The 20,805-nt window shown below is 36.3% G+C and overlaps 1 protein-coding gene across 1 annotated transcript; it reads right to left on the bottom strand.

Moving 5' to 3' along the window:
• Positions 1-3,292: 3,292 nt before the first annotated feature.
• rcor2 (REST corepressor 2) lies at positions 3,293-17,647 on the bottom strand. Its single transcript, XM_051113745.1, has 13 exons — positions 17,297-17,647; positions 14,023-14,145; positions 13,674-13,730; positions 13,288-13,368; positions 10,266-10,318; positions 10,012-10,173; positions 9,531-9,655; positions 9,384-9,450; positions 8,903-9,142; positions 7,435-7,512; positions 7,076-7,133; positions 4,748-4,965; positions 3,293-4,611 (listed from the first exon to the last, which is right to left on the bottom strand). Exons 2-13 carry the CDS (start codon positions 14,141-14,143, stop codon positions 4,246-4,248), a joined length of 1,626 nt encoding a protein of 541 aa, XP_050969702.1. The 5' UTR covers positions 14,144-14,145; positions 17,297-17,647; the 3' UTR covers positions 3,293-4,245.
• Positions 17,648-20,805: the final 3,158 nt, after the last annotated feature.

The raw sequence follows: 20,805 nt of genomic DNA, 5'->3' as shown, positions 1-20,805 counted from the left end.
TCCAAATGAAGTTCTTAGCAATGCATATTACTAATCAAAAATTAGGTTTTAATATATTTAATGTAGGAAATTTACAAAAAATTTGGCATAAAAGAAAAATCGTTATTTTTGGCTATTGCAACAAATATACCAGTGTTGCTTAAGACTGTATTTTTGGTCCAGATATTTAGTAAATTTCCTATATACTATATATATATTAAACCTTATTTTTGATTAGTAATATGCATTGCTAAGAACTTCATTTGGACAACTTAAAAGGCGATTTTTTTCCATATTTTGATTTTTTTGCACCCTCAGATTCCAGATTTTTAAATAGCTTAGTTGTATCTCGGCCAAATATTATCCTATCCTAACAAACCATACATCAACGGAAAGCTTATTTACTCAGCTCAAAAAATGACATTTATGACTGGTTTTGACCAGGGTCACATATATAGTTTGTTTTCGTCCTAAACCAGTTTCCAAACTTTTTGAGGAACTAAAAAATAAACGCCTATACAGTTTGTCTTGCGCTAGACGTGAATAATATCTGCAACCATAGTGACAGTTACATAAAAATATAAATATGGCGTCATCTATTACTTTTTCTAAAGTTATATTATAGATGACACATGCGTCCATTCGAGGAGACAGTTTATCCGTTCAGTCATAATTAACCGGCAGCAGCTTTTACTTACACCCACCTGAGGAGAGGAGTGGACCACAAAACTGGCGGGAGCAGCTCTGGAGGAACACGGTGACTGCAGCGAAAAACCTGACATCTCAACTCTGTAAGTTACTGAAACCGCACCTGAAAACACTCAACACACACAAAACACGCCTAAAACGAAGTTGCTTACTCGGGCTGAATGACCTTCTTCCATACGGTTCAGTTCACACAGCAGGCGTTATCCTGTCGGGAACAAATTTACGATAGGGATTTAGAAAACAGAATGGAAAATTAAACTGATATTAAATTTGGTTAACGGGTTAAAATTGATTGTGCTTAACATAAGTTAGCATGGTAACTCTCACAGCTCTAAAAATACATTTCCCCTCCAATTTCCCCCAAACTTATGTCTGAACTAACACAATTGTGTCAGTCGCTTGTTTCCCATATCTGTGCTTAATTAAAAGTGTGTTAAATCACACCTAGGGCCTATACCATGAAGCCGGTTTAACTGGCTAGCCAGGTAAGTTTCAGTTTATTAGTTTTAGCGGTGTTTATCACCATAGTAACTTACGCTGAGCAGCTCACCTGCTCCAGGGCAGGTTATGTTCCGGATAAGAGATCTCAAACCGAAATTTGACCAATCAGCTGTGAGCAAAGTGACACATCTCGACACAGTAAAGTCACTTCCCCAGTTTCTCTTGCTTTAATTATAGGTCAGTACATAGTAAAGAATTTGAAAAAGACAAATCGTCTGGCTTAGTTATTTTATATAATTTATATATTATTCATATAATAATTACACCCTAAATCCATTACACATAAGCAATTTTAGTTTAATTATTGTTAACCCTTAAGTTTAAAATAATATAAATATATACAGGTAATATAAATAAACTTTAGAATCAATGGATAAACTACACGTAACCTTATGTCAATATATAATGTAGTGTTTTTGAATTCTAGGATTTTTTAAATAACACAGCTATGTCATAATTATTCAACCCCTATTCAGCATTGTTGCTTTTTAGTCACTTATTTTTACGGTAGGAAACAAACACAATCAAGCCTTTAGAAACTCTATTAGAAAACAGAATTCACTTGGGCTGTTACACATACATACATTTAGCCTGTGCATGTGCTGAAGTTGAGTAGCAAATATGGGCTAAGTCAACAGAGCTCTCACAAAAGATATAGATAAAAAATGTTTTATTATATTAGAAAGTCTAAGGCTACATAAGATTTCCAAGACAAAAAAGCACAATATCATAAAATAATCAGAGCAACTGAGAAAAACCTGCAAGCCAAAGACTTGCAAGATGACCTGACGAAAGGAGTCAACAACTGAATGCAGTGTATAAAAAGAGCACTAGACAAGTATGGCCTTCATGTTGTGGCATCATGCTGAATACCGCTCTTGACCAAGAAGAACAAAAAGGCAGACTTGAACATGCTTAAATTCATTTGGATAGACCTGTGGAGTTCTGGAAGAATGTTTTATGGATTGATGTCACCAAACTGGAACTTTTTGGACCCATGGATCAGCAGTATGTCTTGTGCAAAAAAACAAAAAACAAAAAAACTATGAGCAGAAGAACACCATCTCCATCATCAAACTTTGAGGTGGACCAGTCCTGTTATGGGGGTGTTTTACTGTTGCAGGAAGTGGAAATCATGACTGTATGAAGGACATCATGGATTCTTTGAAGTATCAGGCCTTTTTGACAGGCGCATAGACTGAAGCTGATGATAAATGGACTTTCCTACAGGACAATCATCCTAAAGTACACATCCAAATCTACTTATGCTTGGTTCAGGGATCAGTCATAGAGTGTTCTTGAGTGGCCTGTTCAGTCTCCGCATTTAATTCTCACTGAAAATATTTGGTTGAATTTAAAGAAAGCAGTGGTGAAGTGAAAACCAAAGATTATCAGTGATCTGAAAGCTTTTTCAGGTGAGGAATGGGCCAAGATTGCAATAGAGAGGTGACAGAAGCTTCTTCTAAGCACTTCAAAGCAGCATTTATTGATGGTTTTAAAGAATAAAAGATTCTGCACCAAATTTGACTTTTGGGGGTTGAATAATTTTGAACATGAACGTTTAGAGGTAATTCGATTTTTTTTCATTAAGTAAGCCTAGGAGTGAGACTTCCGATTTATTAGCTGCTATAGGGAAATAACGAGAAGAATAACAATGTACAGTAAACAGTAAAACTGTATGCACTACAAACCGGTGTGCTAATAATTAAGATAATACATCAAAATAACATGGTAAGACACACCAATTTGCAATATCAAGCAGAAAAACAAGCTGTTTTGTATAGCTAAAAATAGCTGAACGTGGATGAGCCCGGAAGCCACAACCATAAAATGTACAAATGGCCGCCCACACTCTTATGGGAAGAAAAAGATGGATATTTGTATTAATCTTTGTCAGAAAAGTGAAGTGAATGACAAAGCCTAAGTGGCTTTGGTTTTGTCAACTCAAAACTAATCCTGTTACCCTGAGTTTGTTCAGCTACCATCATGGTACAGGTCCCTGGTTGGGACATATTGCAAGCATAATGCATTACCTGTAAGTGTCTATATCTGCAGAGAGTAACAACAAACTCATTTGGTCATTTTCACTTTATTTTGAAAAAAAAAAAAAAAAAAAAAAAAATCTAAAACAAAAATAGTCACAAGCAAATCCAGTTCACATGTAAACAGTTCTCACATACACACAACATTTGGAAGAAACGAGAACTCTTGCACGATTTTCCTCAGAAATCATCTTTAGTGTTTTGACGCCTCTGTGTTTGTGCCTTTAAGAGCGAGATGAAATCAGTGTACCCCAGAGTTGCAAACAAAAGAAAATCAAGTATTTTGCATCACTTAGTGCTTAGTCAATATTAACTAGTACTACATAAATTCACTACCTAACAATATCTTAAGGACCTAATTATACAAACAACGAAAACTGCTTCACCCAGTATGATTCTATCAACATGGCTCTTCAATGGGAGAGTGAGTATACACAATTTCCCAGTTTCCCGACACCAGGTGCACTCGCTAGTGCCTGCAGTCATGCACACTAGGTGATACGCAGCTGTTGCCATAGAGATGGTGGAAGGAACTCACATGAGTCTATTGTCGTGGCAGTTTTTAATTCCAGTGTATAAAGGTTTTTACCCCACAATTTTGGTTAAACTTCCAGCTTCCGCTGAGTATCTATGATAAAAAGGTGATTCGATAGCTGTAGTTACAGTGGAAGCTGTTGTGCTTGAAATAAGTGTTCACGAGGTAAAGCTGTAGAACCTGAGGACAGATGGGTTTGTGGGGCAGTAGGGTTTGTTTTTTGGCAAGATTGTGGTTTATATGCATGTATATGGAGAGTTCTCCTTGGTCCACGGTTTAGTTTCATCCTTCCTGACTTGCTAAATGTGTGTTTTGGTGCATGTCCAGCTTTGCTTTCGATTCACCTCTGGTTTTATTTTCCTATCTCTTGAGACGCATTACTACACATGGCCCTTTTACAGTGATTTGAGAACAAATTCTCTGTTAAATGACTATTTGGGTGTCTTAAACCATTATAAAAGGGCAAATACTACATGGCGATCAGTGTGACTGGGGGGATTCCACCTTCAGCCCCACCAGTGAGGGAGGCAGCTGTCCAGCAGAGCCAGAGGAGGAACTTAAGGAGTTCCTCAGTGCCCCCTGGTGGAGCGACGGTGCAACTGCGGGTCTGATGAGCGGAGGGGGAGGGTGATTGTGGGGCGTCCGGTTTTGTAGAGGTCGCGTCTGTAGCGGAGGAGGCTGGCGCAGCAGGCTGGGGGGTGCTGAGGGGGGTGCAGGGCGCAGTAAGGGTGGAGGCTGAGTGAGGGGTGGGGAGGACTGGGTGGAGTTGGGGTTCCCAGCCACACTTATATCAGAAGAGGGCAGTGGACTGTCAGAATGAGGCGGAGAGATGCCATCCATCTTAACCTGCAAAGATGGAAAAAATTCCAAAATTCCTCAGTTGTTAAGTTTTTTCTTTATCTCTAAGATAAAGCCCTGCCTGCTGGAACAAGTCCTATTCAAAAGCCGAATTCAAATAGACTTTTTCCTCATTCTCTCTCACCTCATCATCTTCCGCTCCTGCCGAGCCGTTCAGCTCCATGTTCACGGTTCTCACGCTGCTCCCTTGCACCACTTCCTGTTCTGCCTGCCATTCACGTAGCACCTCCTCAAGATTGAAGCGCCTCCGATAGCTGACGAAGAATGAGCTGACCTGCGCCACCGTCTTATTGCCAATCACATCCGCTATGGCTGCAAAGTCTTTGCCGTATCGCCTGACAGCTGGAGAGGATGTGAATGGAAAATATGGCTATGTGTTAAACTGCTCAGCAACGCTTAAAATTAAACAAAATTAAAATGAATTGGATGAAAGGTCCAAAGATCAGCATTTATCTGAAATAAAAAGCTTTTGTAACATTATACACTATACCATTCTAAAAGCCTGGAGTCAATATAATTACTTGTATTATTTTATATTTTTTCTGTTTTTGCTGTACTTTGGATCAAATAAATACAGGCTTGGTGAGCAGAAGAGACTTCTTTACAAAAAACATTAAAAATCTTACTGTTCAAAAACTTTTGACTGGTAGTGTATATGATAGGAATTCCCATTATACACTTGCATAATGACATTTCGTACAATCAGCATGAACCGGAAATTTTATTCCATAAAAGAATTCTCCATTTTGATTTCATGGTGACTTTAAGCAAGGTTAGAAGAGTCTCCCACTGTCATAAAAGATTGCAAATTGGAAGGAGTGAGACTGAGGTGACTACATACTCACTAAATTACCACATTTTAGCAAGTTAACTCATTGGATTGCTGGATAATGTAGCTGCTTTTTGATGTTATCAACTTGTATGCAAGTAAACGTGATCTTTTTAGGTTCTTTAGTTTTGGGAAAAAATCGGGCATTACAGAAGCATTCTTTTTTATACAAGCTTTAGAGATGCATGATAACAAATAGCCGATATTGAAGTTCTATGCTATTTTGAATAAATAACACTAAAAACACTCAAACTATTTTCAACGTGGGTGTGGTTTCATTATCTGATCTTTATATCGAGGGGAATTTTGTTAGCTTTGAGCAGTTGGTACAGAAATATGACATCCCTAATTCAAATTTTTATAGATATCTGCAGCTTCGGAGCTTTGTAGCATTGAACTCTAATTGCTTTCCATCATGCCCTCCTACTTCTCTATTAGACTCAATTTTTGAATATAAATCAGTCAGAAAACAAACTGTAAGTAGGATATATGAATTACTTAATATGCATAATCTAGAGTCACTTGATCTGCTTAAAAATAAATGGGAAACAGATTTGGAGGAACCTATTTCAGAAGAAATTTGGCACAATATAATAAAAGAAATTTTTTCGTCATCCATCTGTCTTAGACATGCTGTGATACAGTTTAAAATTGTTCATCGCTTGCATTGGTCCAAAACCCGACACTCTAAAATTAAGCCTGATATAGACCCCACATGTGATCGATGCAGACAGGATCCTGCCACCCTGCTGCACATGTTTTGGACATGCCCGAAGCTTTACACATATTGGGTTAATATCTTTGAGACCTTCTCCAAGACGTTTGGAGAGAGAATAGAACCATCTCCATTTATTGCATTGTTTGGTGTGGCCCCAGAAAACATAATTATTAACAAAAGGATGAACACTGTGCTGGCCTTCGGATCTCTCCTAGCTAGGAGGCTGATACTCTTTAAATGGAAGGACCCTACTCCACCGACACATACCCACTGGATAAGAGAGAGCATGGGTCAACTTAAGCTGGAAAAAATTAGACATACCATCAAAGGGTCTACTGAGAAATTTTATAATATCTGGCAGCCTTTCTTAACTGTCATAGCAGATATGGATGCAGCCAAGGCGGTAATGTGACAAAGAAAAGGTAACAGAAAGGGGGAATCTTCATTGGGATATGCTACACTAGGCTTATATTACACCGTTTGCTTCCATCTCTTTTTGGACTTCTGTATGTATGCATTGTATATATATGTCTGGCGACTGGGGAGTTGGGATGTTTGACCTTAGTTTGGTAACTTTGTATTTTTGTGTTTGTTTCTGTACTTTTATGCTTGGATTTTCTATGTATGTGTTATACACTGCGAAAACTAATAAAAAAACTTTGAACAAAAAAAAAAAAACTATTTTCAACGTGGAAGTAAGCAGTTTTCTGTGAATGTGCAAGACTTCCGGTTCATTAGCTGCTGTAGGCAAATAGAGAGAAGCATAACAAAGTGCCATTTCAAGCCATTTTGTATAGCTGAAAACCACGCCTGCTCGTACGGGAAAATATAAGGTGGATAATGTGTATGGATGTTCATTTTGAGATGTGTTCTGAACTTGGATGGATTACAATAATTCAGCTCACCTTGAACAGCCAGGAGTTGCTCCTCCGTTGTCCATCGAGAGTTGATTTTTTTGGTTGGGCTGAAGGAAATGCAGCGCAGGGTAAAAAATTATAATGTAGCATAACAATGGCATTTTGCCCAGAATCAACTTACAGGTTGAGCAAACTCATAGAGAAAAAAACTTGTACTTCAAAAATATTATGCAATTAGGCTTTATCAGTATCTCAGACATGGAGCCTGTACATTCAAACTGTCAAAATACATTAAACAGCATTTAATAATATGCCTTGCTTTTGAACATGTATGTCAGTTTTTCAGTGTAGCGTGAATGACAAATGTGTATAGATTGTACATCAGAGTTATGCAGGCAGAAACGTACCTCTGATGGTCTCAAGCCTTCAATTCCATCGCCTAAGTTGTTCTTGAGAACACTGTTGGTTTGCTTAATACTTTGGACCTAAAAACAAAACAGAGAGGCAAAATCTGAAAAGTGGTGATCGCTGTATAGTTACACTGCAGTTCAAGAGTTTGGGGGTCAGTACATTTTTGTGAAAAGAAGTTTTACCAAGGCTCAAAAATACAATAATTGCTATTTAAATGAACTCTTTTCTATTTTAATATATTTTAAGTTGCAATCTATTCCAGTAATGGCAGAGCAGAATTACTACAGTCCTCAGTATCACATGATCCTTTATAAATCATGGTGCTCAAAAAACATTTTGTATTATCAGCAATTTTGAAAACGGCTGTGCTGCTTAATATTTTTGTAGAAATACATTTTTTTTAAGATTCTTTGATCAATGTAATATGGAAGCCCATTTCCACCACTGAATACATTTTTTTAAAAAAGGTAATTGCAGCTTTTTCTCTTAGAATTGTGAGATATAAACTTGCAAATCTGACTTTTCTTCCCAGAAGTGTGATATAAATTTACAATTGCGAGTTATAAAATCAGAGTTGCGAGACATAAACTTGAAATTCTGAAAAATAAATAAACTCGCAATTCTGAGAAATAAAATCACAATTGTGAGATATTTGTGAGATAAATTCTTGCAATTGTGACTTTTTTCTCAGAATTGCGAGATATAAACTTTATAACATGCAATTGTGAGTTACTAAGTTAGAACTGAGATAAACTCACAATTCTAAAAACATAACTCGCGACTGGAAGATCATAGAAAAAGTCAGAATTGCGAGAAAGTGTCACAACTGCAAGATATTAACTCGCAATTGCAAGAAAAAAAGTCTGGATTGTGAGATATATTTTAAAAAAAAAGTAAAACTCTGACTTTTTTCTCACAATTCAGACTTTTTTTGTGACAAAAAAGTCAGAATTTTTAGTTTTTTGGCTCGCAATTCCAACTTTATTTCTCGCAATTGAGTTTATATCACGAAAATCTGAGAGAAAAAGTCAGAATTGTGAGTTTTTATCTCACAATTCTGTCTTTATAACTTGCGATTGCAATTTTTTATTACACATTTCTGACTTTATAACTTGCAGTTGCAAGTTTATATTTCACAATTCTGAGATAAAAAGTCAGAATTGCGAATTTGTATCGTGCAATTTTGAGGAAAAAAAGTCAGAATTATGAGATTAAAAAGTCGCAGTAAGCTAAATGGGCTTCTATAATATAATGTTCAAAGGAACAACATTTTTTTTAATAGAAATGTGTCACTTTTGATCAATTTAATGCAATCTTGCTGAATCAAAGCATTCATTTCTTTAAAAAAAAAAAAAAAAAAAACATTGCACATTCCGTTTTAACCAGTATTGCACATTCACTTGTGAGTTTTTCAGATTTACAAACACTACCAAAAATATTGTAGTTTGATGCGTTGCACATTACCTGTCTCTTTAGTGACACTAACTGTGTGTCCAGCTGTCTGAGAGAAACAGCTCCTGAATCAGTGGACGCTGAGAGAGCAACAATGTCCTCTTGTTCCAGGTGCATGCCTTTAGGAGGCCTGCGGCGAGCCCGAAGAGGGTGGTGTCGGTACTGCGCGCCCTGGTTCTCCTTCCGAGTCGGACCAGACCTGCTTGGACCTTTCTCACTCCCTCCTCCATTTCCAGAGTTCTGCTTTGCCGCCTGGACAGCAGCACAAATGCAGTGTAAATGCAGTCATTCACATTTTTAAGATTTTAGGTAGATTTTAGGAAAATGGATGCCTTTGTGCGACTGGTCATCATTTTTTTTAACTACTAATGTTCCATTTAGTCTCTAAAATAAAATGAAGTTAAAAGCTGAATGTAATATAATTATTATTAAAGAATAAACAAAATACTATGTTGAATAGTTTAGTATGGAGTTTAGCCATTTGTAGGGTCACCTCTTTCTTGGCGTTGATCTCAAAGTCACTGTCACTGCCTGGATCGCCTTCCTCAATCTCATCATTACTAGCAGAAACAAAAATACACACTTTATTATGATTTCTTGTCTTTTCTATCCATCTTTCTCTCTTTTGCTCTCATTTTACCTCTCATCCTTTTCTCTTTTGCTAAGGAGCTTGCGTGCTTGACGGTCCATGACGCTGGTCCGGGTTCTGGTTTTCTTCCAAGAGTAGTAGTATTTCACCAGGCTTGAGATCAGTTTGTCTGGAAGCTAAGAAATAAAATAACAGATGGTTATGACTAAGCAAAGACAGTGAAAAAGAACAAGACGTCCCATATCAAATTTGAGCATTTGAACTTCTTTGAACAAAAGGTCAGATGTTCTTGCTTCGATTAAAGCACAAAATGCTTTGAAACATTTTCAAATCATTTCCTTATTGTAATGGATGACAACAAGACAACAGTTCATAGTGCTGACAGCGAAACCCCTATATGACTCTCTGCATGGATGTGCGATTCTACGCTGTGCCGTATCTCAAGATGCCTGCTCTTCTGTAGTTGCAGGCAGATGTGAGAGCACCAGATGACTCTTATATAACCCATCTTGCCTCCATCCCTCCCGCTCACCATCTGTTGGATGCGATGGAAGCTCTTGCCATGAAAGCTGAAAGCCTGTTCGAACAGAACTTTGTCTTCCACGGTCCACTCATCAGGAAAGGGAGTGAAGTTGGCCAGGTCAGCCAGTGACTTCTCCACATCATGCTTGTGCCACAGAAGCATGCCAAGAGCCTGTTAATAGAAGGCAGAAGAACTCTATCAGTGATCTGTGCCTCCATCTAGAGGATTTGCCTATCATGCCTAATATTTCAGTGAAATGGTACCTGTTCCATGTTGTATCCGTGCTTCTCTTTGGCCATCAGAATATATTCATCCACTGAAAGTGAGAGAATGGAAAATGCAGTTTCTTAACAAACCAACATGGCAGAGTTGGTGACAGTGTACAAAGGAATGGGTATTACCAACTCCCTCAGAGCAAGAATCCATAACCATGATTCAATACGTTACGAGGCATCACAATAACCCTATAGAAAATCAATAATGCAAATGCATATAAATAAAACAGCTGTCAATCTTTGGACTGACAGCAAATCAATTTGAAATAATGATTCACTGGGTTTCGATTTGATTCAAATGTGAATTTTTTGCCATCTGATACATGATACAATCCGATTAATTAATTTTTTAAATATGCTATGTAATGCATCAACCTACTTAAAATCCTTTAGATTTGAAAAGCGTAAACTACAAAACTAGAGATCAGCAGGATATACAGTACTGCTTGAAAGTTTGTGAACCCTTTAGAATTTTTTTCTGCATAAATATAACCCAAAGGATTAGAAGTTTTTCATGCAAGTACTGAAAGTTGACAAAGAGAACCCAGTCAAACAAATGAGATGAAAAGATATACTTTGTATATATTTTTTTGAAAATTTGATATAATATTAAAATGATATATTACTGTGAGGGGCAAAAGTTAATGAATCTTTAGGATTAGCAGTTAATTTGAAGGTGAAATTAGAGATCATCTGTTCAGAAGTGTTTTCAAACAGTGGAATGGCTATCAGGTGTCAGTGCATGCTCTATTTAATCTAAAGCACAGAGATCTATAAAAGTCTGACGTTTGTGGAAGTGAAAGGAAAACAAGGGAGTTGTTGCTGATCATCAGGCTGGAAATGGTTATAAAACCATCTCTAAAGAGTGTGGACTCCACAAATCCACAGTCAGACAGATTGAGTACAAATCCCTTACCCTCTCCAGGGGTGATCGACCAACAAAGATCACTCCAAAAACAAAACATAGCCTGCAAAGTTGCAAAGGATCCCAGGGTACCTTCTAAGCAACTAAAGGCCTTTCTCACATTGGCTAATGTTAAAGTTCATGAGTCCACCATCAGGAGAACACTGAACAACCATGGTGTGCTTGGCAGAGTTGCAAGGAGAAAGCCACAGCTCTTCAAAAAAAAAAAAAAAAAAAAAAACACTGCTGCCCATCTGCAGTTTGATAAAGATCATGTGGACAAGCCAGAGGGCTATTGGAGAAATGTTTTATGGACATGAGACCAAAATAGAACATTTTGGTTTAAATGAAAAGCATTACGATTGGAGAAAAGAACACACTGCATTCCAGCATAAGAACTTATTCCATCTGTGAAACATGGTGGTGGGAATATCATGGTTTGGGCCTGTTTTGCTACATCTGGACCAGGATGGCATGCCATCATTGATGGAACAATGAATTCTGAATTACACCAGCAAATTCTAAAGGAAAATGTCAGGACATCTGTCCAAGAACTTAATTTCTTAAGAGAAACTGGGTCATGCAGCAAGACAACGACACCAAGCATATAAGTCGTACTACCAAAGAATGGTTAAAAAAGAACAAAGTTAATGTTTTGGAATGGCCAAGTCAAAATCCGGACATTAATCCAACTGAAATTTTGTGGAAGCAAGTTCATAGGTGGAAACCCACCAAAATCACAGAGTTGAAGCAGTTCTGTACTGAAGAATGGGCTAAAAGTCACTGTGGAGGACTGATCAGCAGTTACAAGAAATATTTAGCTGCAGTTATTGCTGCAAAAGGGCGTCACACCAGATACTGAAAGCAAAGATTCACATACTTTTCTCACAAATATTTAACACTGGATCATTTTTCTCAATAAATAAATGAGAAATTATATATTTTTGACTCTTTAGTTTGATTGGGTTCTCTTTGTGTTCTATTAGGACTTGTGTGAAAATCTGTTGACGTTTTGGGTAATATTTATGCATAAAAAATATAGAAAATTCTAAAGTTATACATTACCAGTCAAACGTTTTTGAACAGTAAGATCTGTAATGTTTTTTTTAAAGAATTCTCTTCTGCTCACCAAGCCTGCATTTATTTAATCCAAAATACTCCAGTAATAAAATTAATTAATACAGTAATATTGTGAAATATTTTTACTATTTAAAATAAGTGCTTTCTACTTGAATATATTTTGAAATGTTATATATATTAATATATGTTAAATATTATTATTATCAATATTTAAAATTGATCAAAAGTGATGATAAAGACATTTATAATGTTACAAAAGATTTCTATTTCAGATAAATGCTGTTCTTCTGAACTTTCTATTCATCAAAGACACCTGTAAAATTCTTCTCAGCTGTTTTCAGCAAAATAATAATAATAAATGTTTTTTGAACAGCAAATCAAAATATTAGAATGATTTCTGAAGGATTGCGTGACTGGAGTAATGATGCTGAAGTAAAAATTCAGCTTTAAAAATCACAGGAATAAATTAAAAATATTTCAAGATTTACTGTACTTTGGATCAAATAAATACAGACTTATTGAGCAAAAGACACTTCTTTAAAAAAAAAAAAAAAAAAAAAAAAAAAAACATTACAAAAAACTTTTGACCAGTAGTTTATATATGAAGAGTTCAAATGCGAAACTTTTTCTTTAAAATTAGCATTTCTTTCTGGCTACTTTGTATAGGTTTCTATGTAAGTACTGGTACTGCTGATTGGGCTGGAGCTGGAATTTAGTGAGTTTGAAGTAAAAGTATTTGATGGACGTATACTATGTGTCAGGAGCATTCACTCAGTATCATTATCTCATTTTTGACCGAGATGGCTTTTAGCTGGTTTTGCATCTGAAGTCTTCATATGTGTATAGATATATAACAGGTGACAGTATCTAATAAATAATCATACACATGGCTGCATGAGTATAGCCCTACATTACACTGACTTTTCTTTAAAAGTTGCTTTTCATTTTCTAAAGCATTCCTCATCAGTAGCCTGAACCAAACTCTCAGCAGTTTTTAGTCATTTCTGCATGTGAATAATTCCTTACACATGGCATCGGACACTTGGCTGTTCGGTGACCAGACCAGCATGCTCCTCTGGTCACTGTCACTGTAGCGGGATGCACAGTCTGTCAAAACAAAAAAGAAACATGTCTGTCACACAACACAGCAGCCTCTCTAAAATACCTCCTCTCACAATCTTGTTTTTTTTAACTTCTCTATGCCTCCCTGCTGTTTATGTCTATATTTCTTTATCATAAATATATATACTCAAAGACTATAGCGGTGTTCTCTCCTACTCCCCATAACTTGAGTGCACACAGAAACACCTACACACAGTCCTTTATCTTATCATGTTCATGCAGACATATATATATATATATATATATATATATTCATCTCTTCTGAGATTAACTCCCTTCTCCCGCTTTACCTGGTTTGAACTCTGGGATCTGTGCCTGGTAGTCCCCACCAACGCGGATCATACTGTCTGTTTCAAAAGACCAAGAGGGAAAAGGACGGTCAGAGAGAGGAGAAAACACAGGCAGGCTGAGTTCAAAACTGGCAGTGCATCCTCACAGAGGGCAGAGGAGGAAAAGTGGGTGGAGGGAGGGAGAGGAGGAAAAGAGAACAAGCATGCACAACCGAACACTCATACAGATATTGATATATTCAAACATTTTATACTTAAATGTAAAAATTTAAGATTAATACTGTGTTACCGTGTAAGGTGCAGATGGTAGTTTGGACTTGGATTTTGTGTGTGAATGTGTCAGACGTACCATGTGTGTGTTCCTCATCACTGCTCTCTTCCTCAGAGTGCTGGCTGTTCCCATTCGTGACTGTTTTGGCCCTGCTTCGGGACAGCACACCAGACCCTGATCGCTCCATCACTGATGGCATGGCTAGAGGAGAGAGAGTGTGTTCACAGGGATCAGCATTGGCCTTTGTTTTCAACATCTTAAAGGGATAGTTCACCCACAAATGAAAATTGTGACATCATTTGCTCACCCTCATGTCATTCCAAATGTGTTTATCCTTTTTTTGTGGAATACAATACATATTTCAAAGAATGTTTTAACTGTTTTGCACATACAATGAAAGCCAGTGCGGTCCAACACAAACACTGAGCCCCAATAACTCACGCAATGACGCAACAGAGACATATTTCAAAATACATTTTCACGTGTTCCTCAGAAGAAAATAAGTTTAGCAAGTTTAGAATGACATGAAGGTGAATAAATGTAAATGATGAATGATCAAATTAATTCTCACTGGCCCATATATATATATATATGTATATATATATATATATATTTTTTTTTTTTTTTTTTTCCTTCTCAAAAGTGTTCCACCAGTCTGAGAACCCCAGATGATGCGAAGTATGTTTTCATGTTTACAGTATAGTGATGAATCATTGTATTCTGAATCTTTCTGAATACACTACCAGTCAAAAGTTTTTGAACTGTAATATTTTTAATGTTTTCTAAAGAAGTCTCTTCTGCTCACTAAGCCTGCATTTATTTGATCCAAAATACAGCAAAAGTAGTAATATTATTAAATATTTTTACTATTTAAAATATCTGCTTTCTATTTGAATATATTTTATTATGTTTACAATTAATTTCTGTGATCAAAGCTACATTTATCCATCATCAGCATCATTAATTCAGTCTTCAGTGTTCACATGATCCTTCAGAAATCATTCTAATATGCTATTTTGCTGTTCAAGAAATATTGTTTCATTATTATCAATATTTACAACAGTTGAGTATGTATATATATATATATATATATGAGTGTGTGTGTGTGTGTGTCTGTATAAATATATGTTTAGTGTTCACATGATCCTTCAGAAATCATTCTAATATGCTATTTTGCTGTTCAAGAAATATTGTTTCATTATTATCAATATTTACAACAGTTGAGTATGTATATATATATATATATATATATATATATGAGTGTGTGTGTGTGTGTGTCTGTATAAATATATAAAACATATATATATATTATCAATATTTACAACAGATGAGTATGTATGTGTATATATATATATATATGTGTGTGTGTGTGTGTGTGTGTGTGTGTGTAAATATATAAAACTATATATATATATATAAGTTTTATATATTTATACACACACACACACACACACACATACATATATACATAGCTCCATCGCTGATGGCATGGCTAGAGGAGAGAGAGAGTGTTCAAAGTGTGTACATACATACTCAACTGTTGTAAATATTGATTATATATATATCACATCACACATATACATATATATATATATATATATATATATATATATATGTGTGTGATGTGTGTGTGGGTATAAATATATTATATATATATATATATATATACACACACACACACACACACACACACACACATACACATATATAGAATATATATATATATACACTATATATATATATACACTCAACTGTTGTAAATATTGATAATAATAAAACAATATATATATGAGAGGGGGGTGTAGACATTATAGAAATTAATGCTTTTATTTAGGAAGGATTTTTTTAAAATGGATCAATAGTGATGATAAAGACATCTGTAATGTTACAAAAGATTTCCATTCCAGATAAATGCTGTTCTTCTGAACTTTTATTCATCAGAGAAACCTGAAAAACTCTACTGTTTTCAACATAATAGTAATAAAAAATGTTTTTGAGCAGGAAATCAGAATATTAGAATGATTTCTGGAGGATCATGTGACTGGAGCAATGACGCTAAAAATTCAGCTTTGAAATCACAAGAATAAATTACATTTAAAATATATTCAAATAGAGAACATTTAATATAAATAGTAAAAATATTTCAAAATTGTACTGTTCTTGCTGTATTTTGGATCAAATAAATGCAGGCTTGGAGACACTTCTTTATAAAAAAACAACAAAACTGTTGACTGCTATTGTACATCTTTTCTTTACAACCGCAGTCTGTTACGAAATGTTGAGAAAAATGAACCTCAGATTAGTACAAATAAGCTGAAATATATTCGCACAAAAATGACGTTTGGCTCAGAGACAGTGAAAGATGTGGAGGTTTAAATGCTCTTCGCTTGTGTTTGGAGCGGCAGGTGATTGAGTGCACGGAGGTATCAAAACCACAAAGCGCGGGATACACGCATTAGTGTAATGTTTCTAAATCGGTAACGAATTTAGATAACTTTCGTTTGTTTCAACGCCGATAAATGAGACTTTTATTCGGTGGACAAGAAGTCTTTGTTTCGCGAATGCTTCCAGAAAACTAACGATGCCGGGAGTGAACCGTAAAGCTGACTTTCATCACTTTACAGATATGTACATGCAGTTTCAGAACAACAGATACCATCCTTTAGAAAACGAAACAATGACCAAAGCCTTTATTCCTTAAGATAATGCCATTGTGATAGCCAACCCAAACTGTGTTGCTATTTTCATAAATAATAACTCAAGAGGCTATCTGAATTAAATTTTGAACATACAAAACAACCACATAAACATAAAAGTCACGTAAAATGTTTGTGATATAGATGTATGGACACAAAAGATAACACCGGCGAGATAAAACATTGACGAAATCGAATATAAAATTAATAAAAGGCTGTTTTTATAACACGTCTTTAAAAATTAAAACAAGATTGGATATTTCTTACTTCATACGTAAAAAAGTCGTTATGTGTCATAAAATGAAGCGTTGAATAGGCTACGTGACGTCACGACCAGTGTCTCTATTGATTGAAGTTGCTGTCCGGCTCAGTGTGAATTAAACGTGAGTCCAAAACACTCAATATGTGGCACTGAACTGTCTTTCCCTTAACAAAGTGCCCAATCAACTCTTAATAGTGTTTCAGCTGAAAACAGTTATCGATTGCCCCCTTAAACTCCGAGAGGTCGCATCACTCCGACCACCATCCAATCATCCGTTCCTCGTTCATTTAAACATTTCTGAGCGTAAACGCGCACGGATTTTGCTCGGGCAGTGAAAATCCATCATTCCAACTTAAAAAGTAGAGAAACAGAAAGAAAGCATCTTTCCCCTCACCTCACTTCTCGCACAGTCGCTCACTCAAGTCTGAGTCCTTTTGTGTAGAGCCACGCTTATGTCCCTATTCCAGTTGTTGGCTAGCTGTCGCTGAACATTTGCCTTATAACGTTAGTTACCAGTCCGAATAGCAGTTGACTACCTGGCTTGCTGGCTTTCTCTCCTATTCAAACTTAGTAGGCGACAAATAAGTGTTGTGAAACATCAGCACTTCGCACGCTTGTTAATACACAACTACATTAAAGCTTCTGTGGATATTCGCACGTTTCTCATTCTCTCCAGTTCATTGCATCGGCCGCATAAGGATCCTATCCGTGTGTATGTGCCGGGGAGACCTGAGAACTCCTCACAACCGAGAAAACCTTCCGCCGCGTTCGCCTCTCCCCAACTAACTTCCATGTCAATTACATAGTCCCTTTAACCGGCATCCAAATCATAACAAGTGATTCTGACAATGTAAAGCCTCGTTTCAAACGAGCCAGTGTAACTCTCGCAGTTCACATATGGGCAATATTAAAAACGAAACGTTAAATAAAACCCTCCCGTCACAAAATCCGTTATTCAAACGTCAACATTTAGATTCAAATACACACGTAGAGCCTCTCGTTCAATTATCTTCGTAAAACGAAGTTAATACCAAAAAATTACTTTGTGATTTACCTGCGGTGCTCCCACAGTAAATCATACGGAACTACTTCCTGCTGTGTGTGCGGATGGATTCGTCAGCTGTGCAATGCAGTGCTGAGGCTGCCCAGATCCTTCACTAATGTATGCAGGAGAGAAAAACCACTAGAACTTGCTTATTTACATTAATATAGAGTATTTTATGATGGATATCGTGAATTAAGCTTCAGCTGTAGCTTTTCAACCACATCCAGTTGATAAAAAAAGTGAATGAGTCTTAAAGAAATCAATACATTTCCACTGTGTAACCTATGGATTCTGGTCTACATTAGTTAAACATAACCTGGAGGTATTACAGGTGAGAATGAACTTGATATCTAGACACAATTCTAATACTGACATGAAAGACTGGATTCAGTCTGGTCTCCTGCCACTATCTACCAGCAGGCCCAAGTGATGGACAGATCCTCCCTTGGATGCCCGTATACGTTGATATTCTTTCTCTGTGGTCCTTGCAGGCAAGAACAGAGACAGACATACCAGCACTTGTGGCACAAGACCCCTCCCAGCCATCCCCTCTCTGTCTATGTGTTTCTCTCTCCAACCATCTCCTCCCTCCCCTCCTTCGTGCCATCTTGCCAGTGCTGTGCAAAAGAACCATCTCCATTTTCTCTAACTCACCTTAGTTGTCCCTTTATGATGGTCTCTCCTTTCTTGTTTCTCTCTCTCTCTCTCTTTCTCTCCTCTTCCTCTCTGTTAGACTTCCTCCATCCTCATCACCTCTGAGTTCCTCTTTCCTCCCCTCCCCCTCTCTCTATTCCTCCTCTTCTTGCACTCACCCCCCAACCCCCCCACGCGGGCGTGCGCGCGCGCACATGCACACTAGGCAGAGAAAGAGGTTTTGAGTACTAACAATCTCTGCTCGCAACCACAGGCCTGAAGGTGTAGTTGGAGTCTTCCCTTTCTGTCCTCGAGCTATCAACAATAACATGGATGGCAGAGCCTATTGTTCTAGTGCTAGATTTGCATGGCCTTCTAGGTCATGTTTTGTTTGTTTATAAACATTGCAACCGTTATAACCACTCTGTCACAGTTCTCCAACATGTATCGTGGTTCATTGTGAGTTGTGTGGCGGAAACGGAGATTTTAACAGCGGTGAACTCTCTGACCCCCCTCTCTTGTTTCCCCTCCTGAAAATGCCATCTCTCCCCGTCGCGAGACAGATTACCCGAAAACAAAAGGTTCGGGGCGGGGCTTCGTGACGGGCCATCTGCGGGAGGGGCGTGGTTAAGAATATGCAGCATTCGTTGCATTCAACACATGGATAGACCCTGTAAGTTATGGCTGTGCCTTCTTTATAATGGTCAGAAGCTGTGGGTGCCAAACGAGGGATTCTGTCAAAACCAGCCTAGATCAAACTTGAAATCGTATTGGAATTAAGTTCCACTGGCATTTAGATGCGCAATCGGTGCAGTTCAAACCAAGCGATCATCATACAAGGTGGTGACACACAGTAGCAGTTCCTACACAGTAGCAACTTTAAGTTGCTGTCCTGTATTGTCAACTAGTGCGACCTCGTGGACAAAAGTGGTACTGCAGGGCCATTCTAGGCCTTTGATAATATTCATTTCCTGGAACATTTTGAAGTGGTCTTTCACCTAAACAGAAATCTCCATTAAAATGAATTTAAAGAATATTTAATATTTACATAAAACATATTTACATAAATGTACACACACATACACTACCAGTCGAAAGTTTATGAACAGTAATATTTTAAATGTTTTTTAAAGAAGTCTCTTCTTTGATTCAAAGTGCAGCAAAACAGTGACATTTTAAATATTTTTCCTATTTAAAATAACTGTTTTCTATTTGAATATATTTCAAAATGTAATTTGTTCCTGTGATTTCAGAGCTGAATTTTTAGCATCAATACTCCAGTCTTCAGTGTTGTATGATCCTTCAGAAATCATTCTAATATTCTGATTTTCTGCTCACTGCATGCACAACATTTGTTGTTGTTGTTATTATTATGTTGAAAACAGCTGAGTAATTTTTTCAAGTTTCTTTGATGAATAGAAATTTCAGAAGAACAGCATTTATCTGAAATAGAAGTCTTTTGTAACATTATAAATGTCTTTATAATCACTTTTGATAAAAAATATATATGTATGTATATATATATATATATATATATAATCAACAAAAATATATACACAACTGTTTTAAATATTGATAATAAGAATAATAAAAAAAATGTTTCTTGAACAGCAAATCAGCATATTGGAATGATTTCTGAAGGATCATGTGACGCTGAAGACGTTAAAAAATATATGCCAATAGAAAGCAGTTATTTTAAATAATATAAATAAATATTACAGTATTACTACTTTTGCTGGATTTTGGATATTTTGGATCAAATAATTGCGGACTTGGTGAGCAGACCAAAACATTAAAAATCGTACTGTACGTAAAATAAATAAATAAATATATTTATTTATATATATATTACGTACAGTACGATTTTTAATGTTTTGTATAAATAAATAAATAAATAAACTAAAAATATATAAAAACTAAATATATATATATATATATATATATATATATATATATTTATATATATTTATTAAAAACTAAATATATATATATATATATATATATATATATATATAAAACACACACACACACACACCTTTTTAATATAATACTACAATATTAACTAATTACTAATATTACAAATTCAGGTTGCCAAAAAAAAAAGAAACTGAAACGAAAACTACCTATATTATCAGTTATTGTCATTTACATAATAATACCTAAACTGTATGGCTTTAGGTCACAAAGTAGCCTCAACGTAAGGAAGCATGTGGAGCGAGCTTGAC

Source organism: Labeo rohita, chromosome 7, assembly GCF_022985175.1.
Source record: "Labeo rohita strain BAU-BD-2019 chromosome 7, IGBB_LRoh.1.0, whole genome shotgun sequence".
Lineage (NCBI taxonomy): Eukaryota > Metazoa > Chordata > Actinopteri > Cypriniformes > Cyprinidae > Labeo > Labeo rohita.
This window is presented reverse-complemented; position numbering and strand designations above follow the sequence as displayed.

Coding starts and splice junctions, on each gene's coding strand:
- rcor2 (XM_051113745.1), bottom strand. CDS start 14,143: ATGCCATCAGTGATGGAGCGATCAGGGTCTGGTGTGCTGTCCCGAAGC. Junction 9,451..9,530: donor AAAAGAGAAAAGGATGAGAG/GTAAAATGAGAG, acceptor TGTTTCTGCTAG/TAATGATGAGATTGAGGAAG. Junction 7,134..7,434: donor AAGGCTTGAGACCATCAGAG/GTACGTTTCTGC, acceptor ATTTCCTTCAGC/CCAACCAAAAAAATCAACTC.